This window comes from Bombina bombina, chromosome 6 (assembly GCF_027579735.1).
Source record: "Bombina bombina isolate aBomBom1 chromosome 6, aBomBom1.pri, whole genome shotgun sequence".
NCBI classification, from domain to species: domain Eukaryota; kingdom Metazoa; phylum Chordata; class Amphibia; order Anura; family Bombinatoridae; genus Bombina; species Bombina bombina.
Window position 1 is genome coordinate 100,787,258 of NC_069504.1, and position 20,605 is coordinate 100,807,862.

The 20,605-nt window shown below is 37.1% G+C and overlaps 1 protein-coding gene across 1 annotated transcript in view; it reads left to right on the forward strand.

Moving 5' to 3' along the window:
• Positions 1-18,997, forward strand: part of MAGI2 (membrane associated guanylate kinase, WW and PDZ domain containing 2) — a 986,849-nt gene extending 967,852 nt beyond the window's left edge. The window contains exon 20 of the mRNA XM_053716523.1: positions 15,989-18,997. Within this exon, the coding sequence (XP_053572498.1) occupies positions 15,989-16,773 (785 nt within the window). The 3' untranslated portion in view covers positions 16,774-18,997. The remainder of the gene's footprint in view (positions 1-15,988) is intronic.
• The last annotated feature ends 1,608 nt before the right edge of the window (positions 18,998-20,605 follow it).

Consider the following 20,605-nt stretch of genomic DNA (forward strand, 5'->3'; position numbering starts at 1 on the left):
TTGATCCGCAGTAGTTAACAAAGCGTCAAGATCGTCAAATGTTGAAATGTGTGATGTAATATACGCTCCTACGATATCAATCCGACGCAGATCGATGCTTGTGTTATTCGAGCGGAATACTGATCATCCCCTGTCACATTTGGCTCCATTTAGCCATCTTGCCAATTTATCAAACATTCAACAGGTAACCTTGCATCTATTCTGATGCAGCGTACCTATTGTTCAAACCGCCACCCTTGAGGCCGTGAATGCCATAGAAATCAATGGGAGTCTGAAAACGCAGAAAGTTTATGTTCGATGCTGCAAGACAATGTAGCATATTAGATAATAAAAGTAAATTAGGGAGATGTTACCCTACCTATGGATTATGTTACATCTTTGTCTCTCATTACAAAGCAAGGGGACAATGTTATTGCTCCAAATTTGGTGTGAAGTATTGCTTCAAATTTGGTGCACTAGTAGATATAGGAATAAAAATGAAATAAATATATTACTACTTATGGATTATGTTACATACTTGTCTCTCATTACAAAGCTAGGGGACAATATTATTGCTCCAAATTTGGTGCAAAGTATTGTTTCAAATTTGGTGCACTAGTAGATATAGGGATACAAATGAAATAAATACATTACATAATATAGCTAACTTCCTTTTTTTTGGGATAAATCTACTTGCACCATGTTTAACGCATGTAATACAAGTCCCACTCTCCACTTTGCACCAAAGTTGACGCAATACTTTTCAAACCAAATTTTACGCAATACTCAAACTTCTAAACAACCCACAAACTAGTAAAGTTTTCCACAACTTCTTATTGGTAAATACATAATCACGTGATTAATTAAATCAGCCAATCTTATTGAAATATACATTTTCTACTATCGCTAACGAATCAAATTGCTCTATACTTGAGTCATTGATCACTCATCAGAACTTGTAAGTGCCATTTGTTACATTGTGTATTATACTTTGAAAGTGTGTATATGTGAAATTAGTATTAAAGATAAACATTGATGATGACATTAGGCATTTTTATTCAATATTATCTTAAGCTGATAGCTCTAAGGGATAGTCTACCTAACATTAAACTGTCATGAATCAGATACAGCAGAAATTAAAATCACCTCTTTACTGTCATGTGATTTTCAGTGTTTTTCTTCCTTCTCTTGAATTTCATTTTCATTAAGAAATGCCAGCCCATTTTTTAACACCTGTGTAAGGGTGGTGTTTCAAACTAGACTGCAATCAGGAAGGGTTACACAGGTGCAGAGAGAAAACTGGCCCAGCTCTTAAAATATCCATTGATTGCAAATAAATACATATGATACCCTGATTACATGTTATATTCGCAATTATTCTTGCTCAGAATAATTATATTTACACTATATACATATAGTAATCTGTAGACAATACAAAGAAACAGAAGCGCCACATGGCCTAGTACTGTATATACTGTTGTGAGATGATATATAAAAAATTTGCACATTTGGTGAAGCACCCCTCTTGGTGCAATTGGAGCAGGCTGGAATCTAACAGTCACCCAGCAGACTAGCCTCCGGTGTAGCGCTCAAATATAATAGTTCAGGTGTGTGTGTGTGTGTATATATATATATATATATATATATATATATGGGACAGAAAGCGAAAAAAGTGGTAGAAGGCGCTAGACTGAGGGGGTGGAAAAGAGATATAGGAGAAAATCTAATCTCAATCTAGAAGGTAGAATCCCCCGGGAGCAAAAAACCAACCATATAGCAGCTATCCCTTGGTGAGCAGAGAAGCAATTGTGCTGGCCGAGAAGAACAGGGAATCCCCGGCTGGCACAGTGCTTATCCCCCTGTGTAAATATGTATCTGAAGAGGCTATGATAAGGGATATGATAGCGCTGGTTGTTAGGAGACAATGTAAAACACAATTAATATGTGTGACTAGATGCCAATTATAATACAGAATACACAGCAAATCAAACACAATGTTAAAAAAACACTATAGAATAGAGTGGAGAGTTGAATACAAAATGTCCCAAATACTGGAGAACTTATATGTTGTATATATACAGTGGTAGAATTCGAGACTTGGGATGTGGGTGAAATGCACACTTACAGAAATGAACCTCAATCGTATGAGGTAAGGAAACAGCACATCAGGGAGTCACTCTTAGTAGGCTTGGCCCCTTAGGGTATAGGGGAAACTTCCAAACAATAGGCTTGTCTTTTTCCCTTCTGCTTTCCCGGGTGTATGTGAAACTTCAGGGAGTTGGAGCCTTTTTCCTCGGCCTCTTTTGGTATGGGTCCTCTCAGGATGGTAGTGTAAACGATATATAAGAGAAAGAAATACCAAAATAGTGTGATATCGTTTAAAAATCAAACATTTTATTCACATATGTACACTCCTAAAAATGCCTGCTTACATCAAAAATCCTCACAAGTATGAGGTATTTGTACAGCGATATACAGCAAATGCAGTCCAATATATGCACTGTGTACTAATAACTGCAGTGGAATGACCACAGATAGTGAAATGGCCACAGGTAGCCAAAGAAACCACAAATGTAGCAGCAAGTATCCACAAAATACTGAGATCAGTGGATAGGTTAAAAACTCTTATCTGTAAAGTATACTGCACCAGAGATTCTGGTTGGTAAAAACAGTCCGTTCATATAAGGTGAAGTCTAACGCGTTTCAAAGGTTGTAGTAATAACTCCTTCTTCTTCAGAGACTATATATAGTTTGAGCTACACCGGAGGCCAGTCTGCTGGGTGACTGTTAGATTCCAACCTGCTCCAATTGCACCAAGAGGGGTGGTTCACCAAATGTGAGTGCAAATTTTTTATATATCATCTCACAACAGTATATACAGTACTAGGCCATGTGGCGCTTCTGTTTCTTTGTATTGTCTACAGATTGCTGATTTGGGATCTTGGCCTTGGATCTGACTACAGAAAGCTGCCTGGACCTGGGATTAATATTTTATTTTTGGGTTCATTTTGTCACACCCTTCCCTTCCATTATATGGGACTTAAACATTTTTATTTTATTATTTTCTCATATTTAGTAACTTGCAAATTGTATTTAGTTGTTTATTTAATTTGGTTTCTTTTCTACAGAATGTTATAATATCTATATCACTGAGTTTCATTAGCCCAAGGGCACCCCCTATTTATTTTATTTTATACATATAGTGGTATAAATAAACACAGAGAAATGAAAGATAACATTGTTTAGAACAAAAAAGGAATTTAGGGACATGTAAATATGTTTGCAAAATATTTTTGACATAACATATATATATATATATATATATACACACACAAGATATATGTGCAAATTCTAGCATTATTAATCATTTAAAACAATTAAAAAGCATGATATAGGCATATCATGATTTATATAAATACAAATGCAGATTTATTTATGTGAAAATATCATTTATCAGATTTTTTGTATAAGAAATAAGTAGAAAAATAACTTTCTATGAGATATTATTGTTTGTTCAGGTATAAATCTAGCTATTTCTTGGACACTAACTGATGAAAAATAAAAGATTAGCTTTAGAGAAATGTGCTTGTTCATGGACAGTAATGAAATGGTATAAATAAAGTTGGTGAAAACAGAATATCAGCGACATCGATGACTCTTATTTATCAACAGTCTGATGCTCATTGCTCTGTACTTGATGCGTTTGTTTTTGACAGACTTTTTAATAAATAAGGCCGTCGTATGTAGATTCACGGCAGAGATATCTGGCGAGCATAATGACTCCAGTGAATGCGTTGAGATTGACGCAATGATAAATCAGCCCCTAAGCCTCGACACATTACAAATATAGGGCAGAAAGAAGTGAGAAGCAGTCAAGGAGGGCAAATTGCTTCTGTTTACATTTGTTGACTTCTGCCAAAGAGGTAAAATTATTAATTTATAAGTTACTGGCATCCAAAGGGTAAAATAACTGCTCAGTTATGAAAAATGTGCATTGTGAGATAAAGAGTTGGGAATAGGGTAAAGCTTTTGGGGGGCATTGTGTGATGCTACCTACTATTGTGCCCAGTTACCAAGAAATTGTCCAGTATTTCTGTGGAGGACAATTGGCAACCCTAGCCCCAATACATGATATCTCGCACAGAAAGGTGAACTGCTATAAAAAGCAGAAAAACAATAAATATAACCACAACACTGCTAAACATGATCTGTAAATGTCTGGTAATGTTACAGATTTATGTGTCAGTTTTCTTATGTTAAAGTAGTCTACCTATATAGAATGGTATTTGTATTGGTAATCTTGGGGGGTGTTCTTGAGGCCTGGTCTGAATTTGTCACCTAAACTGCAATTGTGGGATACAAAAAGACGCAATTGCCTCAGTGAGGTATCTTGTCTCGTAGTCGTGTCTCAGTTATCAAAGCTAACAATGTTGTCTCTTTATTTTCTTGCACTTTTTGCAAGTTTTTCATTTCCACATCTTAGAGTGGACTGTTTTAAAGATGTTTTTTTTTTTCATGTTTATTTGTTTGTTTAGTTCGTTTTTTAAAAACATTTTTGAGATGCCATTTTACAATAAAGTCTTGTTTCCATTGCTGTTTTACATTGTGTAAAATTGATGGAAACATAAAATATTTCCATAGATTTCAGTTAAGATATTGGTTATTACAAGCAGTTTACAGCAATGGAAACCAGACTTTAGTATTTTTAAAAGTTATGAAAAAAAGGATGAAGAGCACTATTAAAAATAATTTATTTTTTTCCCCCTCCTCAAGGAGGATTGTGGGGTTTTTTTTTAGGTTTCGAGGCTAAAGTTTAACATTTATATTTGTGTTTTCAGGTTTAGGGAAAGAAAAGAGATAGAATAGAAATTTTGTTTAAAGGAGATGGATATGTGGAGAAAGAAGTTTGTAGGCAAACAATATTTTCTTATTGTTCTTTTAATTTCTTTCTCACATGATTGCTTGGGGTGCCTAGTAATTTCATTGTATTCGATATATGTTTTGTTTTTTTCTTACAAACGTGCTGTAATAACGTTTATTTTACATTCTTTATAACCCTATAATAATAAAAAAATTAAAAAAAAAGAAAAAGAAAACAATAATTCTTACCACATAGCAAACCTGCTTAAAGGGTCATTAAACATCTTCACTATAAAATGTTTAATATTCTCTATTAAAAAAAACTTTGGAATATAGTTGCATTATTTATTTTGCCCCCTTTTTCTGTAATTAATTTTGGAAATTAAATTGTGGGCTTTCCATGTTCTGTTAGAAGGGGAAGTGCAGACTTCGGACTTAAAGGGACAGTCTACTCCAACGTTTTAATTTGTTTAAAAAGATAGATAATTCCCCATACCCCAGGTTTGCATAACCAACACTGTTATATTAATATACTTTTTACCTCTGTGATTACCTTGGGGCCCATTTATCAAGCTTTGTATGGAGCTTGAAGGGCCGTGTTTCTGGTGAGCCTGAAGACTCGCCAGAAACACCAGTTATGAAGCAGCGGCCTAAAGACTGCTGCTCCATAACCTCTCTGCCTGCTCTGAGGAGGCGAACAGAGAATGCGTGAAATCAACCCGATCGAATACGATCGGGTTGATTGACACCCCCTGCTAGCAGCCGATTAGCCGCAAATCTGCAGGGGGCGTTGTTGCACCAGAAGTTCACAAGAGCTGCTGGTGCAATGCTGAATGTGGAGAGCGTATTGCTCTCCGTATTCAACGATGTCTGTCGGACATGATCCGCTGATCGGATCATGTCGGACAGACATTTTATAAATAGGCCCCATTGTATCTAAGCCTCTGCAGACTGCCCCCTTATCGCATGGTTATTTACAGACTTGTATTTTAGTCAACTAGCACTGACTTATGAATAACTATATGGGAGTCAGCACAATGTTATCTTTATGGCACTCATGAACTAGCCCTGTCCAGCTGTGAAAAACTATAAAAAAAAATGCATAACATAAGAGGTGTCCTGCAGAGGCTTAGACATTTTAATTTTGAAAGGGCCAGTAAATACAGTATTTGCATAATCAACAAATGCATGATAAAAAGACAATACAATAGCACCTAGGGCTCAATGATTGAAAGCTCTCTGGGTTGGCGAGATTATTAAAGAATGATCGCCAGTCCTTCTATTTTCCTGGTGGAATGATCGAAAGCCACTTTTTACCCTGAAAACAGGGTGTCTCGCTAAGGGGCGTATACTGCATTTTCATATGAAAAATGCACAATAAAATTCATATTTTAAAAATCTTACAAAACAAATATTTGAACCAATCACCCAAAAATAAACATTTTTTATTGTTAAGGTGCATCAAAAATCGTAACAAAATTCTTCAACAAAAATCGTATTTTAACAAAACGTAAAAAATCGTAATTTTAGTACACTGGATGTGCAAAAATCACACAGAAATTTGTACTTATATTGCCATTTTCCTCTGTTATGTTTTTGTAACCCCTCCGAGGATCAATGTATGGTTCAATGCTGTGTTTTATGCTCTCACTGGAAGAATCCAATGTATGGTTCAATGGTGTGTTTTATGTTCCCACTGGAAGGATCCAATGTATGGTTCAATGCTGTGTTTTATGCTCTCACTGGAAGGATCCAATGTATGGTTCAATGCTGTGTTTTATGCTCTCAATGGAAGGATCCAATGTATGGTTCAATGCTGTGTTTTATTCTCTCACTGGAAGGATCCAATATATGGTTCAATGGTGTGTTTTATGTTCTCACTGGAAGGATCCAATGTATGGATCAATGGTGTGTTTTATGTTCTCACTGGAAGGATCCAATGTATGGATCAATGGTGTGTTTTATGTTCTCACTGGAAGGATCCAATGTATGGTTCAATGGTGTGTTTTATGTTCTCACTGGAAGGATCCAATGTATGGTTCAATGCTGTGTTTTATGCTCTCACTGGAAGGATCCAATGTATGGATCAATGGTGTGTTTTATGTTCTCACTGGAAGGATCCAATGTATGGATCAATGGTGTGTTTTATGTTCTCACTGGAAGGATCCAATGTATGGATCAATGGTGTGTTTTATGTTCTCACTGGAAGGATCCAATGTATGGTTCAATGGTGTGTTTTATGTTCTCACTGGAAGAATCCAATGTATGGTTCAATGGTGTGTTTTATGTTCTCACTGGAAGGATCCAATGTATGGTTCAATGGTGTGTTTTATGTTCTCACTGGAAGGATCCAATGTATGGTTCAATGGTGTGTTTTATGTTCTCACTGGAAGGATCCAATGTATGGTTCAATGGTGTGTTTTATGTTCTCACTGGAAGGATCCAATGTATGGTTCAATGGTGTGTTTTATGTTCTCACTGGAAGGATCCAATGTAGGGTTCAATAATGTGTTTTATGTTCTCACTGGAAGGATCCAATGTATGGTTCAGTGCTGTGTTTTATGTTCTCACTGGAAGGATCCAATGTATGGTTCAATGGTGTGTTTTATGTTCTAACTGGAAGGATCCAATGTATGGTTCAATGGTGTGTTTTATGTTCTCACTGGAAGGATCCAATGTATGGTTTACTAATGTATTGTTGCTGACACTGCTTCAATAGTATAGCACAGCTATGACCACAGTGTTGCTTGCCAGTGGCTTTAAATGACTTTATCAATGTCACAAGCAAAACTGCCACTGAGTTTGTAAACTCCTCTTAAAACCTTTAATGCCAGAGACAGCTCTTACAATAACCCCTAACCTTAGACCTAATCTTAACTACCAAAATGTTGCCCTCACCTGACTCAAGTTGGGTGATTTGACCGCAAGGTCAAGGGTAAGAGATCTCTATATACTCAAGATCTCCACCCCAACACTGATGCAATAATATAGTGAACAATAGTGATGGATACCCAGTGTATATATTCCTGGGTCTGATTTTGTTCAGAGACAGATACATACTGTATCTGTTATGTGTTGCTAAAGCATTTCTATGTGAAGCCTGGTTACGCATTTTTTATTTAGTCATGCAGATTTCTAATATGTATTCAATGGCTCAGTGAGTCTACATGCAAATGTTCCAACTGAGGTTTTCAGCTAGTGCACCGAAACAGGCCCAGTGCAATCACAATGCATTTGTTTTCTATTATATCAAATGCCACATTTTTTGCTTTATATAGAATTCACAGTATGCAACAACTTATCATTTTTTTCTTTCTAGTCTACAAAATGGTATTTTATATTAAAATATTCCTTTCCTGCAAACTGAAATCAGAACTCAAAAAATGAGACAATTGTTACCTAGACTGTTACCTAGACTTTAAAAGAATTGTCTTTGGTTGTTCAGACTTGTGTTATATATTAAGGGATAGATTACGAGTGAAGCACTATTTAGTGTTCCCGCTCGATCGTAAGCTTCGCTAGAAGTAAGCTTTTGCACACGTCGGGTACAAGTTGAAAGTAAAAAGTTTGTGCTCAAGCCAAACGAACCGTGCACTAATCAAATATCGCAAGCATGTTAATGTATTCTCCCCATAGAAGTCAATGGAGAGCGCAAACTGAAAAAAAAACTAAACTTGGGCCAGGGACGGACTGGGATATCAGATCGGCCCTGGAAATTTGTATAGACTGGCCCAGCCCTGCCCCCTCCAGCCCAGCCCCCCCCCTCCAGCTCAGCCAACTATGTCCCCTGGTTTTATTCAAGAGAGTTCTCATGGTTTTTATTGTTGTTGTTTTTCTTTTTGTAACACATAGATTTGATGAGCCCCACTATATAGCAAACCTTCTCCCAGGAATCATGTGCTAGCTAATTATAATATTGACAGACGCCTCTGCCTCATTAAGTTACAGGTTAGGGCTACATTTACCTTTTGTTAGCCACTTCCCAGGCCACCTCAAATAAGATGGTGTTGTTGACGTCAATCTCATCATCCCAGTCTTCTAAGCCAGTGAGTGAGGTCACTGACAGACTACGTGCCAGGGGCAAGGTCCAGGTCCAGAAATTTGGAGCAGGGGGTCCTGGTTTACCGGTGTTGTAACTTAGTTGGTCTCCCTGTGGAGAACTGTCTCCCCTGCCGCTCGGCTTTTTCCGTAGCCGCATCACTGTTTACATCACCGCCCATCACCTCATTACAGATCCGCCCACCCAGTAATCCTACTGAGGGTGTTCCAACAGATTCAGTATCCCCCATTAGAGTCTGTATCCCTGTCTCTTGCCACACTTGCTTTCACCCCGGCCCCTTTCCCTTTCTCACAGTGTACAGCTACCGTTGTCAGTAAAGGTGGATTAGCTGGATCAGACGTTAGCTCAGTAACATATACAGAGCTAATGTCTGATCCAGCTAATCCACCTTTACTGACAATGGTAGCTTTACACTGTGAGAAATGGGAGGGGCTGAAAGCAAGTGCAGTTTAGATTCCGGATCTGAGTTTAAAATATGTTAAATTTGCCATCACTTTAAGAGGGTTATTGATATAGGATTCTGAGTATTCCAAGCACAAAAAGCAAAAACAAATGCTTATTATTATAGGGATGGGACTTACATCAGGTGTTAAAAATCTAGTAAGAATTTCTGTTTAAAGATTTCTACATTTACAGTTACATAAAAGAAAGCTGGGACTATACAGCCCTAAAATAATATTTTACTTTAATTTCATTTTTATGTGATTACTTTGAGTATGTAACATTTCTTTTTGTTTGTAACTGTAACTAACGGATCTTTTATATGGTGTGCTGTTCTCTGCAACAGATGTTCCCAAAGGGTATTAGTGCTACATTCAATTCACAAATAGTGTTGTATTCTGTGGATTCAGCATTGTGTACACAGCTTCATTATGATCTATAAGTGTCCAACTGAGATTAGCTGTAGAACTGGATGTATTTATTTGGGCAACTTAGATAAAAATGTTAGCTTAGTTATATCGGTGTCCTTGAATGAAACTTGTATTATTTAGTGTATATATATATATATATATATATATATATATTATAAGTTTTTTTAAAGAATTAGAATACTCTGTATGGTATACTGAACCATTGCATATAACTTTGTTTATGATTTGGGAATTCTGTAATTGTTTTATGTATCTGTGTCTCTGTTTATCATACCCACAGACACATAGTACCTACACACACATACTACGCACACATGCACGCTCAAACACACTACACACACACATCTCTTTTGGAATGCGCAACCCATACTATAATTTTTTTTAAATTATTTTTGCTGTCAAACTCCCTGGTGGGACGAGACCGGGGAGATTGAAATTTGCCACCTAAGAGGCAGAGAAGAGGTTAGGGAAGCAGCAGTCTGATGACTGCTGCTTGTTAAATACGGATGGCAGTTTCTCTTGTGAGAAGCTGCAGTCATGGGTTTTGGGGCGAAGGCTGGCTAAGCCTTTGATTAATCGACCCCTAAGTGTAGCCTAAAGTGGAACCAACTTCAGTTGAGCATAGAGTACTGATCAGGGCCATCTTTAACACATGGCAAAAGGGGCAGCTGCCAGACTGCTGATGCCATGTGACATGGGGGGGGGGGGGCACACAGTCAGTCTTAATACTGTCACAGTCAAAAGTTCTCTGCTTATATTTATTTGTGAGTAACTGTGCCAGACCGTGCAGGTGTCATGTGACATGCTAAGCTAGTGCCATGTGCTGCTTTAGATGTGCACTGTGCAGCACTGAATGCTAAGCCCTAACATATCATCCAGCCAATCCCACTGCATCAGAAAAGGTCCTGCTGGGGTTACCACTGTTACCAGGTAACTGCTCTGGTGGTGGGGATTGTTTCTGGGTAGGGCTGATTGTAGGTGCATGCAGCAGAAAGCTGGAGTGGCAGGCATGTGAGGATTTGAGCATCTGTGCAGCTGCAGATACTGCTCTCTTCAGTCTTGAGGCTGTATGACTCGTCTCACACTGTATCCATGCAGCCTTGGGCAGACAGCATCCAGTCTGCTGGTCCCCTTAGCCCTGCTCTCTCTGCTGTGGCCCTAAGATCAACTAACTGAAGTTTGTTAGGGGAACGGTGCTTTGTAGAAAGGTGTCAGTGGGAAGAATAAGTCACTGCCCACGCCCCTCCCCCATGCAGCATTTTCTAGTGCAGGGTGAGAGGGAGCTTAGCAAAGAAGTGACATGTGCTGCTGTGGCTAATGTATAGTGTCATGCTGATACTTCACACATTAAGGTAAGGTTAATTTTTATAGTTTTTTTTCTCTCTGTCTCAGATTTTATAGCTTCTCATAGTAGTTCTGCTGTTCCAGTCAGTAAACTTATATTTGTCTGCACCTCCATGTTTCCTCCTCAGTCTTTACCTTGCTTTGCTCCTGTTGGCTGCCCTAAATCTCTTTAACCAGCTAACCTCACATCATAATCACATTCAAAAGCATATTAAATTAATCCACAGTGGAGAAATGTATATATTTATTTACTTATTAGTACTGCTTAGGTCCAGTTTCACATATTGCAATTTATTCCATTTTTTTTTTTTTTTTTTTTTTAAATGATTAGCCCAGCAGCGGATGATCCACTGCTGGGCTAATAATTAAAAGAAAATTGATGTAGTTGTTTTTTGGGATGTTGGGGTGGAGAGCAAAATTGCATGGGGGGGGGGCAAGAAAATGATTCTCCAGGGTCCAGTCAGTATTAAAGATGGCCCTGGTGCTGATTAGTCTACAATCAGGCCTGAATATATCTTTAATACCTTCTCTCATTGATCAAGTACCTTTATTGATCGGCCACCTTTTAAAGCCGTGTTAACCTAATTATTCCATAGTCAAATGTCCTCTAAAACTTATGCTGTGTTTGGTTTTATCCTTATACACTAGTCGGTTGTTTAGAAATCCACCTGGGAAATTTGTTTGTATATTTTTTAAGGCAATAGTCTCCAAACTCATTTAGACAAAACCCAGTTAAGCATTTAACATCCAAATTAATCACTTTAGAGAAACTAATTTAATGTTATGTGTTATAGTAACAAAAAACCCAATCACAGGCTTATTAACTAAAAATTGTCACCAGGTTAATCCATTGAATAAAGAATATAAATACAGTATTTTGGAATTGATGGTTTTTTTATGAAGCTTTTCATTTAGCAACATTATATTGTCATTTTTTGAAATCTGATTGCTTTTCTTCTACTGCAATATTACCTGTCAGATATGACAGCTCAATACAAAGAGTATGTTTAGCTAGTGTTCCTGACAGCATTGATTGTTTAACTTATCTCCTATTGTCATAACTCAGAACATAATGTAACCATTCACTGGTAGACAGACAAGCTCACCTGTTTGTAGTTGACTTTGTTAAAGGGACATTTACACAATGAGTGTATCTAAAAAAGAGCAATATGAAATGTATTTCAGTTTGAAAAACAAACATATGTTGCTGAAAAAAAACAGAGAGCTTTTTGTAATTAGGTTTCTAGGGCATCATTTTATAACAATAGATATGTGACTGTTGATTAGCCAGTAAGCTATCTATAGCTAGAAATAAGTTATACATAAAGTCAGTGGTAGCTTCAATAGTAAACAGTTTTCACAGCATTTTTCCATGCATAACGTTTGTAACTTGTTTAAGAAGTTATTTTTCCTTTACATTTTAGAAATAAAGGGACTTAAGCTAACTGTAAATCTAAATTCCAAAGTTATAAGTGTTTGATATCGCAATGGCATTGATGCCAAAAGGATTAAACCTATCCTAAAAGTGGCACGCGTATATCTGATCTTATTCTTTGATGAGTTTCTTGTCAACCGGGATTTATTTATTGCTCGAACCTTCTTTTTCTGTAAACACAATAAACACAGGTGTTTTGTATACCTTTTTTTTTGTTTTGAAAACATAATTTTTTATTGAGGTAAGTCATATAATTACATCATCAAATAATTTTACACAATATCACATACATTTCACATAAAGTAGAGTATAATAACAAGGTAAATGGAACAATCAGTAAAATTAGTCAAGTTGAGACCTCTTTTTTTTCTTTTCTATGATTTCCCCTCTAATAGCAAGAGGTCATTCTTGGACCCCTACCTTAGTAGCAATGAAATCCTAGGGGATTCTAGTATGATATATGAATGAAATAGAACTAAAGTAGAACATATTGCGGCTAAAACTAGCAAACTGCCCATCTCCCAATTGTATTTGGGCCACTGTTGGACCCCCAAAGTAGAAAGAAGATGATTAATTAGGAGTATGGGAAAGGAGGATCAAGCTCAAATTGGAAAATGGATCATGCAATACTCAGCAAAAGTCCTTACTTACATTAGGCTACTGCTTACAAGAATGTTATTACCATGTAATAAGTAATTGTGTGGTGAGACCTAGTCAAAATACCAATTAGGGCAATCTTATATGTGCTTACTAGATATGTTATAATTGAATAGAACCATATTAAGTGTTTAGGCAAGCAATGTAAAATTCAATGGGACAAGATGTTGGTAAAGAATTTGATTCAGAGATTTGAAATATGTGTTAAAAGATTTAGTGTGGAAAGAGTTATCCAAAATGTCCTGAGTTCATGTAGTTAGAAAAGCTTCCAAATGGTAGAAATATGTGTGCCATGGATTTATTATGAGGTGGCTATTTAAAATTTAAACTAAATATTATAAGTGACAAATTCCACAGGCTTACTGAACTGAATAGCCACCAACTTGGGAAAGCTATATTACAAATTCTTAGCAGGGACACTGTGCTACCAAACTATTATGAATATTAGCAGGGTATGTTAGGAAAATCCTCAACTAGGAAAATTAGTCTGATTAAAACCTTACTATACTATTCTATATACCAATGAAGACATCCCATAGAAAGACTACTACTACCATCAATGTCTTATTGTTACTTGCTGCAGTGAACACAATCTATGAACGAGTCTAATGTGTGGACCATAAACAGATTTAAAAGAAAAATTTCACTACTCATATTTGCAGCTCTGGAGAGACTTGATAAAAACTTGTAATAGATAGTGTAAGATAGGCTGTAATGCATACTGGGGTTAATCATAATACAGAGAAGGCAACCATTTTCTAGACGCACTAGAACAATAGAGGGCACTGGATATTTATATAGAACCCTATAAGCGATACAGCTTCTGAATGGAAATAATACACATGCTATATATCAATTAAGAGTAGATAACTTATAACATTAATAGCTAAGAGTAAATAAGCATAACATTTAAGGTAATAGTGTATTCTCGCTTATATCAGACTGTAGAGTCATCATCGGATACACCGTAGTTTCTGACTAGAAAATTGGCAATCCTGGGTTATACGGTGAAGTAAAATTTGAGCCATATAAGTCACAGATCAGGTTAAGTAGAATGGGGTTTCTTTGTGGCTATCAAACTCTGCCATCGTCCTTTAGCCAAGTAGACATCTCTGCTAAATATAAGACAGATGTACTACATAATTGTAAAAGTCTCAACCCACTCCAACCCTGCACGGGGCCAACATATCTCCTTCTTTTCCAAATTGACTATGTTCAAAACTAAATAAGTGAATCAGGGCAAGACAGGCTACAGAGTTGTAAACTTCTGTGAAGTCCAGTATCTGGAGGTTCTGTGCGCCCACAAGTAAAACCACATTAGTCTCACTGTTTGTCTGACACAGCGAGTGAATGTGCAGGGGCGATATTGCCGGAATCCAAAAGACACTCCTACTCCCCTCCGGAGGATCGGCCGCATCCCCCACAGCTGGGAGAGAGGGTCATGAGCTGAGCTGTACCTTCTCATACATATCACCGGCACAGTAAACAGGGACCCATGTGGGCACACTTGACCTCCCGACTAGCTGGCGGCATGTATATTGTGATCCGGAGTCAATCTTGTCTGTCAATTTAGGCTCTGAGAGTATTTCTACATCATGTGGGTTTTGTAGCGTGGAAATAAGGTCCTCAAACCTGTCTTGCATCTGACTCTCCAGCTCAGCTAGTAGACTGTATTTGCCTGTAGTCTTCCTCCATGTTATCGTTAGGTGGTTTTAGCCGCTTTACCCGGGTTACCGGGGAGGGAGTTGAGAGATATTGATAGGGCCGCTGCCCAAATCTTCAACGGTCCAGTACAGGGTTATTCATAAACTATTTGCAATAATATCAACATCTGGCGATGTAGCGTAGGCTCAGATATCTGATGCTTGATGTTTTGATTGTTGATGCTGCTGTATTAACTATATAATCGGCAGATTATTGGAATGAAATGAAGAGCTCCCTGTTTTGCGACCTATCATGGCCGCCTGGACACCGTTTTGTATACTTTTTAAACAGTTCTACCCACTATAAACCAATTTGGTTGCAAAATATATGTAAAACATGCATTGTTGTTAATGCGTTTTTCAAATAAAGCGAATTAGTGAAGGAATTAAAGGGACATGAAACCACAAAATTTTCTTTCATGATTTAGGTAGAACATACAATTTTAAACAACTTTTCAAGTTTAAGTTTACTTCTTTTATCAAATTTGCTTCATTCTTTTGGTATCATTTGTTGAAGGAGCAGCAATGCACTACTGGTTTCTAACTGAACACATGGATGAGCCAATGATAATCGTTATATATATGCAGCCACCAATCAGAAGCTAGAAAGTAGATTCTTTGCTGCTCCTGAGATTACCTAGATAAACCTTTCAGCAAAGAACAACAAGAGAAGGAAGCAAATTAAACAATAGAAGTAAATAGAAAAGTTGTTTAAAATCACATGCTCTTTCAGAATCATGAAAGAAAATATTTGGGTTTCATATCCCTTTAATGTGTCTTTCATAAAGATGTACTATCTTAAAGTAGAAATGAAAAACTTTATTTCTTACGTTTTTTTGCCATGTATAGCTTTAGGTTAAAAGAGAAGAATTAACATTTAATAGTTGATTTTTCTAGTTGAGACAAAACCATTATAATTTAGAATGCATTAAGGTAATAATTGTTATTCTAAATCATATTAATCTGCCATATGCATAATGCATGATTATAAAATGTTTTGTCTCTGTGATTTATTTTCTTTTTTTAATCACCTTTATTTTGTTGTAATTGATTTTCTTTATATTTATCTTGTTAACAGACGAACCAAACTCCTGGAGTTCACCCTCTACCACCTCCCCAGGGCCGGAAGTAGGAATTTCTCTTGATGACATGATTGTGCCATTATCTTCATCACATTCAGCCTTGCCCTCTGATCCTACTCACCAGATACACCCAGAGCCAGCTTGGGATATCTACAGGGAACAAGACATGGGAAAACCAAAGGAGCTTCCTGCAAATGGTCATAAAAAGAAAAGATTGGGAGAGTCAAGGGAGAGATCAGCAAGCCCTAAGAAAGTAGACAGGTCCAAGCGTGAGGAGGGTTTAAAAAAGGAACTGATAGAGGGCAAACTGAAAAAAACAGAGAGTGTCACGACCATTTCTGCAGTGACTGTGAAAAAACTTGTTGGTGAAGGAGGAGAGTGTGGGTATTCCGCAGCCAGCGATGGTGGAGGTCGGACATCCAGGTCTACAGAAGCAAACAAGGAAGGGAACTTCTGTACAAAAGACATATACAAAGATACAACCACTGAGAAAAAATCAGTGGCAGCTCTTGAGCAGAGCAAGTCGGATTCATGTGGTGTCTCAAAGATGTACAGTAGCAATATGTCCAGCTCTCGAGTGAGTGCCATGGACCAAGATGAGAGAGATGCCGAGGCCAAATGTAGCGAGTTCCACAAGGAAGGGCGTCTACATTCCAGCAACGCACGCAGCATCAACACTGCACCCAGAAAGGCAACTGTCTCACCAGGACCATGGAAAATCCCTGGCTCTGATAAGCTACCTAGTACCCTGAAATCTGGCACATCAGCCATGAGCAGATAACTGAATACATGACTGTTTCCCTCTAACTGTGTCACGTAGACTTTGAACATTATTCTTAGCTTCTGTACTTCATTATTTAATTTCAGTTTAATTTTTTATTTTACTTTTTTGTCTTTTTATTTATTTTATCTCACACCTGTATACCTACACAAAGCATCTGGGACCAGAAGCATATGTTTTCTAATTCCATAAGGTTGTGCGCAGTGTCCAACAACAGAAACAAGTACAATAAATATTATGTACAACTGTTTATGGAGCCCTACGTTGGGCTCTAGCAGCTATGAAAGAACCAAAACAAGAAAAAAGCGCACCTGAGGTAGGCAGTGCAGTGTAGCTTTAGTATTACTTTCACTGTATGAAGGATATAGGACATACTCCAGTATTGTCTGTAGCGAGATAACGGACACACTTAGAGCAATCACAAACTGGAACTTCGCCTTAAATAAAACTGCACTGAGTAAGATGAAGGAGAAAACGAATTATGCCTTGTAATTCGACGATGGTATTGTAAATATATTGCTTTCAACATATCTAGACAGGGGTTAAGGTATTTCTCTTAGATTTTGGATCACACATCATAATGTGTCCATTAAGAACATATCTGTATAAACCCGCCTAATACAAGCAGTGTGTATAGATAGAGTATATGCTGCCGATTACATTGAAGATATAGTGTATTGATTGATGTGACTCCATTTTAACGGTATTTTTGTGAACAACCAACTTTTCTGGACATTTTAAAGAAAGATTATTTGGGGTACTCCTGAGAAATAGTTTGTACAGGTATGATTTTTACACATTAGATCATAAAATACATGAATCAAAGCTGTGAGCAGTGGTTTCAAGCAAAATCCAATATTTAAAAATAAGAAGATGATCAAGACAGAACTCTCAACATACTGTACCTGGTCTGAATCACTTTCAAGAATGCCTCTTAACAGGAAATCTATCCAGTTATTTTGAGCATCCAAAGCTTTTTGTAAAACGAAAAAAATATAGATTATGTTATATCCTGGCTATATGAGCAATACTAGAACCTTTTTTTCCACTATTATCTTCAGCTCACTTTAAGGCCTAAACATGTAAATTGTGACTTAATGATCATCTCTTAAGAATAGTTAAGATATCAATCCATGTATTTTAGCAGCTAATGGGCCAGCACATAGCTGTTTTGTGGAATGTTACACTGTATCAGTTAGAAATTAACTGTCTTAAATGACCACTCCAGAACGCATAACTATTTATTCAGTTTGCCCAAACTTCAGAGGTTTTCCCGTCTTGCCTTATACTCATACATATAATTTGCTGGATTGCATTATGCACAGACAAGTGGAGAAGACGTTTGAAGAGACAATTGCACTTTGAAAGCTTGTAGTATATTTATTATTCGATTAAGAACAGTTTATTGAGAGTCATATTTTCTTTAGCAAATTCTATTGAAATATCTGAGAAATATATATATATCCATAAATTTGCAGAGAGAAAAAGGTGCAATGCATTTCACAATACTAATAGTGCTTTACTTCAAATATGCATTTTTTTTCTTACAGGTCTACAGTTCTGCAAATATTTTTTTCAAGTAACTGTTTTAGTAAGCAAAGCACCAACTATTTTCTTTTATACATATGTGCGTCTCTGAAAAAAAAATTGGCATTTTGATGAATGCAAGTTAATAATGAATATTCAGCTTTAAAATAAAAGTTTCCATCAAGAATAAAGCACAAGTATAAAGCATTTTACAGATTTTCATATACTAATCCCTGCCTGTAGCTCCCAAATTAGGCATTAAAAATGCTAAATCTGGGTTCAAAATGCTTCTTTCTGTAGTGTTAAGTGCACGTCCCGATTTTCTTATTTCTTGTTTGCCATATGTAAACTAAATGATAACGAAAACAAATATAATGAGACTAAGCTTGCATAGTCTAATTTGCACAGTTAACTGTGCAATAATTGTTTTATGCAGAACAAATCGATAACCTGTGAAAAACAGCACGCCATTTAAATCTCATTCCAAATAATATTTGTGTAGTGTTAGCTGTGAATTTAACTTGTACAGCGGTATCTCTATAAATACAATTCCATTTATTAATAATCACAGAAAAGGCTGTAAGCAAGCAACTATTTTTATGAAACGCACCAATACGGTTAAATTAACTTTTACATAAATCTTGTTTACTGTATGATATTCTAAAACACTGTCAAATAAAATATATATCCAAAAATACAGTGGTATTTTATTTTTTTGTTGGATTTTGATTTTCCTGTGAAGAAAATGTTATACTGTGTTAAAAAGAATTTACAGCTGTTGGAATTATTTGAAACTTGTGTTTACACAATAAGTCCATTTTTTTTTTCAAGTTGTCAAAGTTTGAATGTAATTTTTTTTAATGATAGTGTAACGTATAAACATACAAAAACTCTTCTTATTTAAAAGGCCATTATAGTGAAAAAGTTACATGATCTCATTTGTTAAATGATGCAATTTAATCACTATCAACATTGTCAATCTATGTGGTTAACAAAGGTGTTAAACACATAGATAAAGTATAGCTTAGGGAGCCATTCAGCAGTGGTAATTGTACAACTGAGCTGTGCAGCTAGTGCTGCTGATTGCCTCAGCTGCAGTTTCTACTCTGGTCAGCTATTCTCCCCGACTTCCTTTGTGCAGGTTAAACAGAAAGATTTGCATGGTTAATGACAAAATGAACGAATGAGGCCACGTAATGTTATTCACCATAATAGACTTGTAAAAAAAAATTATAACAGAGCAAAAAAGTTTAAAGGGACAGGAAACCAAGACATGGATAGAACATAAAATTCTAAACAACTTTCCAATTAACTTCTATTATTAAATTTGCGTCATCTTGTCATTCCTCACTGAAGGAACTGCATTGCTTTACTGGCAGCTAGCTGAACACATCTAGTTAGCCAATTACAAGAGACAAATGTGTGCAGGCACCAATCAGCAGCTAGCTCCCCCTAGTGTAGGATGTGTGCGTATTCTTTTTCAACAAGAGATAACAAGTGAACAAAGCACATATGAAAAAAAGTTAAAGCAGGGGCGTATTAATGGATAGGCAAACAAGGCCTGTGCCTAAGGCGGTAAATTTTGGGGGGGCGGCACTTGCTCCCGCCGCTGCACGAATATGTGGCTTTAAAGAAAAAAATGTATTTTGACAGATGGCTTCCCGCCGAGCGGTCACATGACTGGCTTTTCGCCTTCCTGTCTGTTGGGGAGTCAAGCATGTGATCTCCCAGCCAGGCGAGAAGAAATGAGTGTGACAGGGAGACTCACTGATCGGTGTGGTGGAGAGCGGGGCGTAAGGGAGTCAGCTAAGTGGAACACAGGTAGGGGCCAGGGCACTGAGAGATGTGCTGAGAGATGTGCTAGTAATTTGCACTAGTGCAATGTATAGGCTCCATGCAAACATATCCTATATCTGACCCTGCCACAATTAACTCCTTAACTGACAGACTACCTACCATAATTAACCCCTAAATGTCAGAGCACCACCATTATTAGCCCCTAAACCACCAGACCCCCATGGCTATTAACCCCCTCTAAGGACTAACACTAAAACACCCTAATTTAATTATCTGGATCTGCTTCTATCTCTACTGACATGCAGGGGAATTTTAGGGTGTGATGACAGCACTCTTTCAGGGCTAAACATTTCATGAAGAGAACATGCAAGAGTATATTCAGTAGTTGCATGTTAAGGTGCCGCTACAAAGATGGTTAAGAGTTTGGAGGAGAGAGCTGCCTGTGTAGTAGTAGCGGCAATGTTATGTTTACTCCCCACCTTGTTATGACCGCAGCCTCCCACATGTG